Here is a 14,488-nt window from a genome sequence, read left to right as displayed (position 1 = left end):
ACGAAAAAACAAACACTTAATTTTCGATTTGCCGATACACGATACGAAAATTGACCAAAGAACAAACCTCGGCAAGAATCGGAAATTTCTTATATTTTTAGGGATGACTGACCCAAGCCTCTGTCTCAATTGAACGCTATTACCCAGAAACAGCAGGGGTTACCATGTATTCTGTTGACCGGGAGGAGATGCGTAGGATTCCTCCTTTCTTTCTTCAATATTAAAAAATTAAATTTAAAAAAATACACTTGAGCTTAATTTATATTCTATGTGATAGCATATTTATAGTTACGGAGTATTGTTTCTTCTCTCTCTCATTCTCTTTGTGTGTGAGTGTCTGTCTGTGTATATATATATATATATATATATATATATATATATATATATTGGGGTGGAGCGAAAAAATCAAATTTTTTAGTATCGAATTGTAATAGGACTCAAAAGTTTTGTATTCGCGTGCTAATCAATGGAAAAATAATGAAAAAGATCACATCGCGCAAACGGCCTAAAGTTTGAAAAAAATAAAAAAAAAAAAAAATACGCGAAAAAATCAGTTTTTCGAGTATCGAATTCTAATAGTGCCCAAAAGTTGCATATTCGTGTGTTAATCAATGGAAAAATAACGAAGAAAATCATATGTTGGATCTTCAGTTTGCGCAAACGGCTTAAATTTCGAAAAAAAAAGTATAAAAAACACCAAAATTTACCTTTACGCATGAAATATACAGATTACTTTTTTCATTTCTATAGCGTCTAAGTACTTTATTTAGTTGTGTGAGGTCGTGTTTGTTAATAATTCGTTAATATGAGTAATTTTATACATTTTATTTTCATAATGACTTTGCAGCTCTTCGCCAATTTCTTAACGTTCCTTTTTCATGAAATAGCTTAGAACTCACCACGAGGAGGGGTTACAATTCCAGTTCCACCTACATCCTACCCATTCATCCTACCGATTAGTGTTTGCTAAATTATGTTGATTTAGTCCATGACTTTGCATTAAATTCAGATTTTGTAAAATCAAATTTTGGCATTGTGAGCCTTGAGAACAAAGTTGCTCTCATGTAGCTATCTCTGTTTTCTTATCCTCACGCTTTTCCTGTAGACTCTGTAACAATTTCGACACAATTTTCAGCTTCCTGAGTATGGCATGGAAAATTTAAGAAGTCAAACTCATGAGCAGACTTGTCAATCATAAATGATAAGATAATGCAGGGGGCGACACCTTACCAATCTGTCAACTCACTGTAGTCCGTGACATCAAAATTTATTAATCTATATATATAAAAGAGAACGTACAAAATCCTTTGTCCGCTCATCACGCTAATACGGCTGAACCAATTTCTTTCATTTTTGGGGGGTTATTAGGATTTTGACCCTAGATGGTTTTTATCATATCACTTTAATTTTTAATTACCAGTGTCTTGAGATAATTGACCATTCAGGTGTCCACAAATCCTTTGTTAGTTCATCATAGGTAAAAATAAACGTATTTATATGCAACCCGCATGACCGTGTCACTCGGCGGGTTAACATAAATGACAGGCGATATACAGCGGAAAATAGCTTGAATCTTCTGTTTAAAATTTTTTAATTGATTTGCTTATTTTTACAGACACTTTTACAATATGCCAGCACCGGGATGACCGCAGCGAAGCGGGGCGGGTTAACATAAATGACAGGCGATATAATGTTAAGATTTACTGCAATCTTCTATGGTTTTTATCATATCACTTGAAAGCGAAAAAGTAAAAATTATCTAAGTAACAAAGTTTATTGCGTTCCGGGGTGACCGCAGCGAAGCGGGGTGAACGCTGCTAGTGGTGCCATAAAAGGTCTAACAGATTTTCCGTTCGGATCTTGATTTCTTGCTTCTAGCACTCTCCCTCCTGTAACCCAACTCTCGTATGTGTTCTCTCTCATCTACTGTCATAGCCAGCAATATGTTCTCTGGATGACAGAAGAACGCATTTCTCTCAATCACAGGATCGATGATTCTTTTAATGTTGTTTGACAAATGTCGAATTGTTTGAACTATCTTCAGAATATGTTTACATCCATATTTCACTGACTGATATCTCTCTATGTAGAAACAGACAGGAGCATATGTCTTTATAATGTAGTTTACAAGCACTTTGAGTTCGTTTGTAGGATTTGTTTGAGAAGTGTACAACCGGTTTGCATATGTGAGCCATCGGAAGTAACTGAGAGGTCCAGGATCTCTTATAGCCACATCTGGAGAACACTGCCCTGTCTGAATTGCTCTGTTGGAACTTTTAAGGCACCTTCAATAAATTTTGATGCCACGGACTACAGTGAGCTGATAGATTGGAGAAAATGTAAGCTCTCGTCCCTCGAGTGCTCGAAAGCTTGACAACAGAAAGCTTGACATCTTATCACTTATGCATGACAAATTTGCCCATAAGTTTGACTTCTTAAATTTTTCATACCATAATCAGGAAGTGAAAAAATTGTTTCGAAATTGTTACAAAGTCTGCAGGAAAAGTGTGCAGACAAGAAAACAGAGATGGCTACATGACAACAACTTGCTCTGAAGACTTACAATGCTAAAATTTGATATAAAAAATCTGAATTTAAGAAAACATACTTGACTATATGAACATAATTTAGCACATCCTAATTGATAGGATGGTTGGATAGGGTGTGGGTGGAACTCGAATTGGAACCACCACCTCGTGATGAGCTCTGGGCCATTTCAAGAAGGGGGGACGTTGAGAAATAGGCGAAGAGCTGTAAAATCATTACGAGAATAAAGTGTATAAAATCACTCACATTAACAAATTATTAACAAACATGTCCTCACACAACTAAAATAAAGTACTTAGACGTTATAGGAATGAAAAAAAAAAAAGTAATTTGTATATTTCTTGCGTAAAGGTTTTTTTGTCATTTTTTTTTAAATTTGGGGCGTTTGTGCGAACTGAAGATCTAAAGTGTGAACTTTTTCGTTATTTTTCCATTAATTAGCATGCAAATCCGCAACTTTTGAGCTCTATTAGAATTCGATACTCGAAAATCTTATTTTTTCGCTAAGACAAACGTGCCATCATTAGCCAGGAACTTCGAAGGAGAAACTGAACACATGAGAGGTTTGTTTTTTCGACAGCAGGCACATAAACTGACGCGGTTAGCAAGACGTCGTGCGCATACGTAGTATTTTACGATCTTCTTTCTTTTTTTGTCTGACTTATTTGGAAAGTAACGGCTTCAAAGTGCAAAGTTAGCTTAATCGCGATGTTTACTGAGGTACACTCCCTTACACTTTTCCACCAATGTTCTTTTGCCATGGGTATTGAGCGTATCATTCCCTTAGACACTGTTGATCGCAGCACACCTAAAACACTAGCCACTTTTGATGCTTGCACCAACTAACCACTCAACCTACAATTTGGCCTTTTTGAAACTGAGATAGATTTCCCATTTTGCATTACGACGGTCCGTCCGCGTTTGCTTGTCTACGTTTTTCCACGCCTGATATACTATAGATGATCACCTAACACATCACTAACAACGGCCAGGTGCTACCACGCATCCTGAATGTTACTATTTTTACGTCTTAAGTCTTACAAAACTACAAATGTTTCCATTATTTTGACAATCATCTGTATGTATATATCACTGCGATACACACTTTTTTCTTTCTTTCTTTTGGGGAAGACTTGAAACCTTGTTGATATGGTAACGTTTAAAAACGCAAAGATACTATACAATGAAAAGTGTGTACGACGGCCAATATACGGCCTTTTATGCCTAATTGTTCCTGAGTGCGAGTGCATAAGTAGTGACCGTCATTGCTATTGCAATGAGCAATAAGGAGGCATACAAAACGTTCTCAAACACTTTTTTTTTTTTTTTTTTTTAATATAGGATATCTTTGACTTTTAAAAATGTTAACATATTAACAAGGCATAAATAACTATAAAATATGGAAATTGCTTTTTCTTTAAAATTTCTAGTCACTGTTTCCCCTTCTCGTCTATATCTTTCAAACAAAACAAAACAAAACTAATATGTTATCTCACACCACTTTTGCTTATACTATAGTTTTTGGTTTCAACTTTTAGCATCATAGAGCAAAAGCAGCAAGGAATAGCGAGTAATTGCTTTTTGTTGTGGATTCAGTGTTCGAGCAACAAGTTCTATTCTTGATTTTATTACTGAATTGCAACCAGTAGTTACAGATGTACCTTGAAGTTTGAGTATTGAATCCAGGTAGTTTGGAAGTTACCGTAGTTTCACATTGAAATAAAACTTTGAAAGAAATTCGTATATCGTCTGTTTATTTGAAGAGTGACATAACTCAAAATTCCTAACTTTTCAGGAGAAGCGTTTGAAAGTTTCGAAACGCGGTGAAAACAAATTGGCCCAGTTTTGGAAGCACATCCGTGAAATTTTTACCCGAGGTAGACATCGAGATTAGCTTTCATTTTCTGCCCATAAGTCACTAAGGGCGATGTTTGAGTTGTCATTCTTGAAATAAACAGGCGATATATTGCCCATGTTTGAATTTAGCAGATATTTTAAATATTCACAACAAGAAAAAAAAAACTTTTTTGTGCATAAAGAGGATATTAGTATATCAGAATTTATTAGCATTTAGCGAAAGAAATTTATTTCTATGCTTTGAATGCACCATTAACTTTTTTTTAAGACTTTCAAACTATGCTATGCATAAGTATCGGAAGTCTTATGAAACAGCTATATCCTTCCATCGACAGGTATCAGAACAAAAACGGTAAGAAAGATCAGGAAGCGGTTTTTTGTAATCGATTCAGCGTCTTAAGAGAACACATTATCACCATCTGCAACGAAATACTGAACCCGGAAATGGTTGAAATTTTCTAGTAATTCCGAATGCAATTCTGATTTCCATAGACCAAAAACGGTAAGTGATACCGGGAAGCAATCTCTTACAATCGATTCAGCGTCTTAAGAATATGTTCCATCTCCGTTAAACCTCTATTCATACCGGAACTGGTAGAAATCAATCATTTCCGGTTTCAACGATCATTGCTATAGAACAAAAACGGTAATAAATAGCGAGAAGCGTTTTTTGCGATACGTTTAACGTCTCAATACCATCATTACCTGTAACATAACCGAAAGCAGAAGTTTTTGAAATTTACTAGTACTTCCAGTTCTGATATGGATTTCCATAGAGCAAAAACGGTAAAAGATATCGAAAAGCTGTTTTCTTTGCGGTCATTTTAGTGTCTCAGCCGAACGTACGATCACTGCTTGCATCACTCTACCAAATTAGGAAGAGGTTAAAATTTACGACTACTCCCGGTTACGATACTGATTTTCATAGAGAAAGAACGGTAAATGATACCGAGGAGTGATTGTTTGCAATCGATTCAGCGTCCGAAGAACCGTTAACCCTCGATTGGAATTGGAAGTGGTAGAAATCAACTGTTTTCGGTTTTTATGTTCCTTGCCATAGAACAAAACACGTTAATACATAGCGACAAATGGATTTCAGCAGTTGACTATGTGTCTCAAAAGAACATAATCACCACCATCCGCAACACACTACCAAAACCGGAAGTGTTTGGAATTTATTTCTGGTTTCAATACTTATTTCCATAGAGTACAAACGGTAAGGGATATCAAAAAATCGTTTTCGACACATTGAGGCATCCAAGAATATTTTTTTTTTTTTTTCAAATTTTATCTATCTTTTGAAACCGGAAGTGTTAAAAATTTACGTAATAAGATCAAGATTAATCAAATCAAATAAGATTAAGTTATCACAAAATGAGTAAAATGGAAATAGTGACAAGCAAATTTTTGGTTTGTATTCCAAGAAAACGTTATGTCTTTTATTTTATTCCTCTTATTGCAACTAGAGAGGATACCACTTCCGGTTTTAATATTAATCCTGTTAGAGCAAATACAATAAGAGACAGCGAATAATGTCTTTTTTTATATGGATTCAGTGTCCGAGGAACAGAATCTATCTTCGATCTTATTCCTCTATTGCAACGTAGTCGCTAACGCTCTCGCCTTCGGTGCGAGCGGTCTTGGGTTCGATTCCCGGTGGGGTCACTCAGTCGAAAAAGTGTAACACGCTTTTTCAGGCCAGCCACCCTGAATGAGGTTTTCCTCATTCACATCAGGCAAATGCCGGGGTGGTACCTAACTTCTCGGTCCCAAGCCGCTTCCTTCCTTCCCTTTCCCCGGATAGTGTGCTCGCCGAGGGACGTCATCCCTCAAACGTGACGGGGTCAATGGTCTTAGATTCCGAAGGCCCAGAAATCTAAATCCTAAATGCTAATCCTCTACTGAAACCACGAATTATAGCTGTATCATTTCAAGATTAAGTATTTAATTCTCAAAGTTTGGAAGTCTACCGGAGTTTCACACTGTGAAACGAAACTCACTTATTTAATTATCGTTTTTGATTCCGGCGGGGTCGGCTTATAATCGAATAAATACGATAAAAGTTTTCCATACATCCCGTAATCTTTTATTACTATCTTAAAATGCCCCAGACTGTAGTTTCCTCATTGATGAGAAATGGGGTATAATTACAGTTCAATATAGTCACTGTACTTCATGTGGATACATATCTGGTATTCTGCATAATTATCCAAACTTCTGGATACCCTTAAAAACAAAATACTCCTCTCTTCACGTACTCTACTTTTCCAGTTATTGATTTTTTTTTTTTTTCATCAACATTTTACTAAAATTGAACTACGTTCTTACTAGACCTAATAAAACACACACAGTTGCCCCATTGGCTAGTCTATTGTCCCATCGGCCAATTTCATGGTAGAGATCCTACAAGGTTCATACTGATCTGAAGAAATCTATTTCCCTGTTTTCTCCGTGACCTATGGCAGGAAATTCCCTGACTTTCATGACAGGTGTCGGATGACGTTAACATATAAATAAGAAATAAATAACTGTGAATACTTATGTATGAACATTTATTCTATAGAGACAAATAATAATAATAATAAATTGCTCATACGTACATTCCACTTATTTCCCATAAAAATCTGAGCAATGTCCCATACTATGATCATTTATGGTTGGCTAAGCTGAAATTGGTGTACAATTAATGTTAAAAAAATATATATATTTTATAAAATTTCCCTGATTTCCAGTCTTTTTCCCTGACCTGCATCATTTTCCCTGAGTTTTCCCTGACTTCCATGATTTCCATGACCAGCAAGAACCCTGTCCTATTTATCCCTTTATGATATTCAGAACTTTTATTTTATTACATATTGTCATTCCATTGTTAAATTATACTGATTCGCAAAAATAACCATTTTAAACATGTGCGTGGGATTTTTCCGTGTTCTCGTATTATCGCCGTCTCCGTTAGTCACAGTGCATAATCATGGGACATTAAACTGAAAAGAAAAAATAGAACAATTTTTCCAATGTAAATTCTCCGACCATCCATTTAATAGTCCTTTGCTTTTTCCAGTAATGGATTCCACTGCACTATTAGGCTCTTGTAAACAAACGCTAAAATACAGTGCATTATACACACAGACAAATGTATTTGTAAGTAAATTTTAAAAAAGAATTACCAGGACTCCGTAGGAGTTTCCTCTTCCTTTGGAGCTTCCTCTATCTGTGGAGATTCAGGCTTCTTTGGCCGAACAACGAAACCGTATTTCGTTTTCTGCGACATTTCTTCTGCAAGAAAAAAGAACATCATCTGTGTAAATAAAAAAAGAATGTACCAATGTTTGCCAGCCAACTTCTACTGGACCGATTATTTTTGGTACATAAATGGACCATGGCCTAACTTAAGTTTTTATCACATTAAATTGTTAAGAGAGCATAGGCGGTGGAACCTTCGAGTTCACGGTCTTCTAGCATTCCCCTTCCCATTATTTTGTCAGGGACGTAGTCAAGGGGGAAACTCCCGAAATTTCGGTCAATGACAAATGAAAAGAGGTTGAAACACTGAAGGAAAAGAAAAGAAGGGAAGTAGAATACATAATAATAATCCTAAACAAATCTACTTTCAGATTTAGTATTACGATAATACAGTGGATTTCAATACGCATAGAATGAGTTTTTCCAAACTAGATTAAGCTGTTACTCTTTAATAAATTTGTACTTAATCTGGAGTAGGAATCCATCGTGGTTTCTTGGCGCGATTACTTCGAGAAAACGAGTACTCTAGGGATGACATTTTCTCCGCCAAATTTGGGTGAGCAAATTCAAAATCAGCGAGTCAAGTGTAAATTTCTTCAAGACAAAACAATGGTGAGGAGGTTGAGATGGTTAATGTATACTAATGATTCAAGTGAAGATGATGTTCAATGGAATTCGTCGAGCAATGTGAATAAGAGCCAGAGAAAATGTTTGAGGATTACAATGATGCTGAATTTGTAATATTTTTGGTTGAATAAAGATAATAATTTGTACCTACTCAACATCAGTGAGCATAAGTTAGAATTTTCCCTTGAAACGTAATTTATTTACTGTTTTCTTCGGTGCTATCTAGGTGCAATAACAGGAAATATATAGTTTGACAATTTTTTATTTCCTATATATTTAAGTTTCAATCTTGAATGTCGAATGTGAGTGCGTGTTCTTTGATTTTCATTAGTTATTCTTCCAAATAATGGGTATGATATTACGAGAAGAAGTCAAAAAGTAAAGGGACTTCCGAGAAAAGGTACATTTATTATAATGATAGAAAACTGAAACATACATTATTTTTCTACATAATCTCCCTGAACTTCAACTCACTTTTATTCCGTCGGAAAAAAAAAAAAAAGTTTTTCGGTTGCACCTGTAACCAATTTTGCACCGCATCAGTGACTTCTGCATCGGTTGCAAATCTTCTTCCCCTGAGCGCTTCCTTCAATACACTGATCCGTGACTAATATGTAAAGTATTGGCGATTTCGTCCACTGTAATTCATCTATTCTCCATCACCATAGCCTCAACGACTTTCAGATTATCCTCAGTCGTTGACGTCGATGGCCTGCCCGATCTTGCTTCGCAATAAACAGCTGTCACCATACTCCACTTGCATTCCGCAGTATGGTGACAAATAATTGCATGAATAATTTCCGCAGTTTTAACACTTTCCGCAAACAAAAACCGAATCACTGCCCTCATTTCCTCCTTGGTGCAGATCGACAATAGAGTTGCCATGTTTAACTGTCTGCTACACTCCAATGACTAACGCGGGAATAAGAGTGACACGTTGTATAGAAGTAATGCAGACGACACTAATTCAGCGCTGGATACTAGCAGTGTTGCCAAACCCTAGTGCGAGAAATTTTAAGTCCCTTTACTTTTTGACTTCTCGTACTTAAGGGGACTGCTTAGAAAGCACTTCAGATTAAGAACACATTGTACTAAATTTTAAAAGCTTTACCAGACTAGGTTGTACTTAATGCTGAATGCTTTTAGTAGTAAGAATATGTGTGCATATTTGAGTTTTAAACACTGAGTAAAAGGGCGATCTCGGTGTGAGGCGGTTTGTAAAACAGTCCTTTTCCTTACGTATTACCAAATCTAATATTCAGAAGTAAATAACAGTAACTGATAACATTCAATACCACGAACTCGCATTCAATATTGAAAGTTCAAACTTGAATATAGTATCAAGAAACATTTTCAGTAGTATTCAGAAACGTGATTTCGGGTGACAAGCGGCGGGCTGTACTAAGCGAGTGACAAACACATTATTTATATCTGTATTCAGAAAGGAATTTCGTGCGTTAGGAGTATGGATAGTTTTCAAATGGTGCGAGCTTTCCTCTCTCTTGACAAAACATGCTGAGGGAGGAAAACTAAAAGATCTGACAAATATTTAGAACTATTGAACTAATTTTGCTTCAGAATCAGTCCTTAAGGCTGAGTATGGTATGTAATGTGAAAAAATTGCATCATAGACCAAATAAATCTGTCGAAATTATGAATGTGATCAATGCCTATAATCCATCCGTCTTTCCAACAATCAGCAAGCTATTCAAAATCTTAGCTTGCTTGCCTGTTTCAACCGCGTCGGTGGAGAGAGCATTTTCTTGATTGAAAAGAATCAAATCCTACCACCGAAACAGTGTGTGTGGGGAGCGGCTTACAGGACTTGCGCTTCTATCAATCCATTCCCATCTGTCATCTAATGTTCAGAAGGTGATTGTTATGGCCGCTAGCGTAACTCAATAGCTGTGAAAGAAATTTGCTTCTGTTAACTGACCTCTTTTCATTGTGTTTTCTAATAAGTGTATGTGTACACTTTAAAGAAAACTGAGTTTTATATACAGGGTGTAACAAAAAGGTTCGACAGAATTTCAAGGCTAGATTCCTTATGGGTAGACAAGCAAAAAAGTTTATATATGACTATATGTCCGGAAATGCATCGTTACAGAGTTACGGCCATTGAGCCGCCTGATGTGAAATAGTCACATTCTTCTCACCCCTTAATGTAACTCAATTTAAACCTCAATAGCTCACCCACTAATTAAGCTGTGAAGATAATTTTGGTATCAATGTGTTTCTGAAGTATGAAGCTTTCCGCTGATATGTATCCCATGTATGTGGAGGGTACCACGGCGGTCGGGGGAGGGAAACTATCTGCGTTTTGTTTTTTGCATCACGTAGTTTCCCTCCCCCGTTCGCCAAATCTACCAAAATTATCTTCACAGCTTAATTAGGGGGTGATCTATTGAGGTTTAAATTGAGTCACATTAAGGGGCGACCACAATGTGACTATTTCATAGCATCAGACGGCTTAATGGCCGTAACTTTGTAACGATGCACTTCCTGATATATGGTCGTATGAGCTTTTTTGCTTCTCTACCTATAAGAAATTCACCCCTGAACTTTTCCGTACCTCTTTGTTACACCTGTATATACCAATAGGTAGTTAATAAATTGAAATTAAATGAGTTTAGGTTTTGTGTGCTTCCGAATCGCACTGTGCAGATCTATGGACAATAAAGGAAGTTTCTGAAGCAAAAATCTCGAAAGATTTCATGTCTTTGTCCCTTCCGGAAAGAAAATTGTGGCCACGTGTCTGATTCTTGTTCTTATTTCTACAAAACAGTTTTCCTGACTTAAGTTTTAAAACATTTTCATACTACTCAGATACATTTTAATTTTGAAAATATATAATTTAATTCTCTTAATTATCATTGCATATTATTTAAAGAGAAGTATGGACTTAGAAAGTAAACATGGAAATCAATATTTTAATTTTATCAAAATCTTTATATTCACGCACGTGGATTACTTAGTTTAGTTTTTTTTTTTTTTTTCTATCTGCTTTTAAATTGTCCAGACAAACCGGAAAAGAATAGCGTTATGTCTACATATGTGAATTATGTTGTTTGTCTCTATTGTATAACTTCATTGTCATGAGAGACTGTGTGTGCAACAAATTGTAACAAACTGTAAGAACTTCCTAGTGACATGCTGATGAACGTATTTCTCTCAAACTGACATTTTTCTGCACATGTCAAGATTTTGGTTTTGAGACACCACATGTAGTACTTCTCCACGTTTCAGTACTCTCTCTTCTGTTGTACATAAACTGGGGACTTCCTAGTTTCATGCAGTTCTGTCTCTAGTATAGTTACCCGTAAGTAGCAGACCAACACCTTAACCTTTCAAAGATAAATAGCCAAGTCCACAGCGCTAACTCAAAACAAACTATTTTCTGAGAAGTAACACTCTCAATTACCACCTACCTCATTCTAAGTTGCACTGGATAAGTAGTGCATCCAATGGACTTCGCGTTTAGTCTCATTCGTCGATTCACAAGGACGAGCCGTTTCCAGGATCATAAGAGAAAAGTCATATGCATCAGTTAACAGCAGGTTAGTGAGAGAGAAATATGTTCCTTGCATGAACAGATTTAGTACACGACATTAAAAACTCTACATTTCCTAAATGTTCAATGAAATATTATTAAAACATACTTCTGTGTCAAGCAATTCATTTCTTCGAAAAGATTACGAATACGAGATTGGGAAAGTACGTGTGTCTTTATATCCCTGAATATTGTAGTATTTAAGCTCTACCTTCATTCCTATAACAGTGTCATTAAGGCATGTCGTCATGATACAGAATGCTGTGAGGCGTACGCCTTTGTAAGGATGTCAAGTAAAAAATATTAAATAGATTTAAGTAATTTTAAGTTAGAGCGTAGTTAGATCCTTAGGATACTGGTGAAGAAATTAATAACCTCAGACCTTCCCACACTAGATTAATGGAATCAATTACGTTGCTACGTCTACATTATTAAGTGCTAATAATTTACAGTGACTCAGAGAATTAATTACACTCACATAAGGAGACGAAAAGGTTCGTTTAAGTCGTCGCGGACGATGCAAGCTAAAATGTCGAATATTACGATTACTTAATTCTAAGTCCACAACAGACTACGAAATATTCAAAATTGAAAAGACAACCGAGTCTTTATTAACGGATCTCATGGATTTTAACCACACACACAAAATTAATCATGATAATGTATAGGTGACGGAAAGAATTGTAAATAGATTATTATCAAATTGGTTGTGGATATTTTTAGTATGGTAAAGCAGTATTTTATATAAATTAATTTGATGTAAGAATTTTTATTTTTCTTACATTAAATAACACGCAGCTTCATGCTTACGGAAAAAAGGTACATTTCTACTAGGCAGAACGGATATGTAAAAATTGAATGCAATCAATTTTTCAAGACAAAAATATGACAGCATAGACGTACAGAACAATATATATATCGCCTTCACAAATCAGAAAGGTGCTAAGCGCCAAAACTAAAATTTCTCAGGAGAGCATAAATAAAATAAAGCACTAATTAATTCCGATTCTTTCTTTCTTCTAGAATTCAGTTTTCACTGCAGACCTTTCATATTGTCTCCTGCCACTTGTCTCCTTTCTGCACAACATTAAACATGAAGTGGGTAGTCATTATATTGTAAGGATCCCCACGTTGCCGTACCAGGCAATAACCACGTGTGAACTACATGTGTTGATAATAAACACAAACAAACAGACGACGTTCCCGAAGAGGAGTCGATCACCATCGCCATCAGTCGGAAAGACGAATACCCACGATGGAAGCCGACAAGACAGAATAAAAAGGACCTGCACACCTCGACCAACATCAATCTTCACGGATTGATCACAACACCTAAAACCCCTCTCACGACGCTTGGTCACCGAGAGGTACCTATCCTTATACCCACGACGCACGGTCAACGGGTTCCTATCCTCTTTCTCACGACGCACGGTCACCGAGAAAGAGAAACCTAATCTACACCCCTCTCACGACGCACGGTCACCGAGAGTACCTAACCCCAAGGCCCACGACGCTTGGTCACCGGGCTCCTATCTAATCTCACCTAAATATTAGAGGAAATTCTTACTATAATTTGTGTACATAAAACTTTTGTAATAAAAAGGTGAAGGGAAAAGTCCAAATCCCGAGTACATTATTTGCTCTACCCGAGAAATCTTTACATGGTAGATGCGTCGGCGTCTATTTGCAGACACTAAAAGGACTTTCCTACGGGGCGCTCTTTTTATCACGGACTTAGAAACTTTTTTGCAATACAGTGTAAGTGTTACTAAAAGCAGGATCATATAAAAGATAGTATCCGTATTCTCATAAATACTCTCATTACTCTTAACGGTAGATTGATTCGTTACAGGCTGGCAGGTTTTTATGCCGACAACTAGATCTGGGAAAAATACATATAAAGAAGGCGATAACAATATGGCAGAATCAGGCTCCCGCATACCTCTTAATATTCCTCACTTAACTAGATATTCTGGTCACAGTACTGACGATCCCGATCGATTTTTCATGCTGTTTGATCATTTGGCTTTACTTCAGGCTTGGACCCCCGAAAAGAAGAAAGAAATTCTTCCTATGTATCTACAGGACGTAGCTCTTGACTTTGTCTTACAATTGCAAAATCTGAATCAATTCGACACACTAAATTACGAACAGCTGAAAACCAAATTAATTTCTCTGTCCCGCCCAAATATACCAGCGTATAAGGCGGAATTAGAAATTTTTCAAATTCAACAAAACGAAAATGAATCAGTCGATTCATATTTCTTAAGGAAATTGAGGGCTATTAGACAGCTGATGCCAGAGGCTTCAGAGGAACAGAAAATTCATTTTCTTTCGTTAGGACTACAACGAAATTTGCTGCAAAAGATAGCGATGGAATCCTTTCCAACAATCCAGCGGCTGCAGGAACGACTCCACGAACTGGAAAAAGCTCAAGATCTCATGCAAAAGAGGAATTATGTAGAATTGTCACAGGCAATTCATTCTTTAATCGGCCAACCTAACCGCCCCTCACCACTCCCTTTGTACGACCAGTATAGCCAAACGAATTCCAATTCATGCATGCCAACCTATGCACAACAGCCAACTTCTACTGTGCATCACACCCAACCTGCTCCTAGTTATTCGCAATCGTTACCTTCTGCACCTCCATCGCAGAATATC

At 36.6% G+C, this 14,488-nt stretch overlaps 2 protein-coding genes across 2 annotated transcripts in view; one reads left to right on the top strand and one right to left on the bottom strand.

Annotated features, from left to right (window-relative positions):
• The window catches only part of LOC145674288 (uncharacterized), a 228,508-nt gene that overhangs the window by 134,450 nt on the left and 79,570 nt on the right, over positions 1–14,488 (top strand). The window lies entirely within an intron of this gene.
• LOC145674289 (uncharacterized) overlaps positions 1–14,488 on the bottom strand; it is a 35,891-nt gene that overhangs the window by 13,371 nt on the left and 8,032 nt on the right. Inside the window, exon 2 of the mRNA XM_081744143.1 lies at positions 7,572–7,680. Within this exon, the coding sequence (XP_081600269.1) occupies positions 7,572–7,675 (104 nt within the window). The 5' untranslated portion in view covers positions 7,676–7,680. The remainder of the gene's footprint in view (positions 1–7,571; positions 7,681–14,488) is intronic.

This window comes from Thermobia domestica, chromosome 17 (assembly GCF_964235325.1).
Source record: "Thermobia domestica chromosome 17, izTheDome1.hap1.1, whole genome shotgun sequence".
In the NCBI taxonomy this organism is placed as follows: domain Eukaryota; kingdom Metazoa; phylum Arthropoda; class Insecta; order Zygentoma; family Lepismatidae; genus Thermobia; species Thermobia domestica.
The sequence above is the reverse complement of the archived record's forward strand: the minus strand, read 5'-3'. Positions and strand labels throughout refer to the sequence as shown.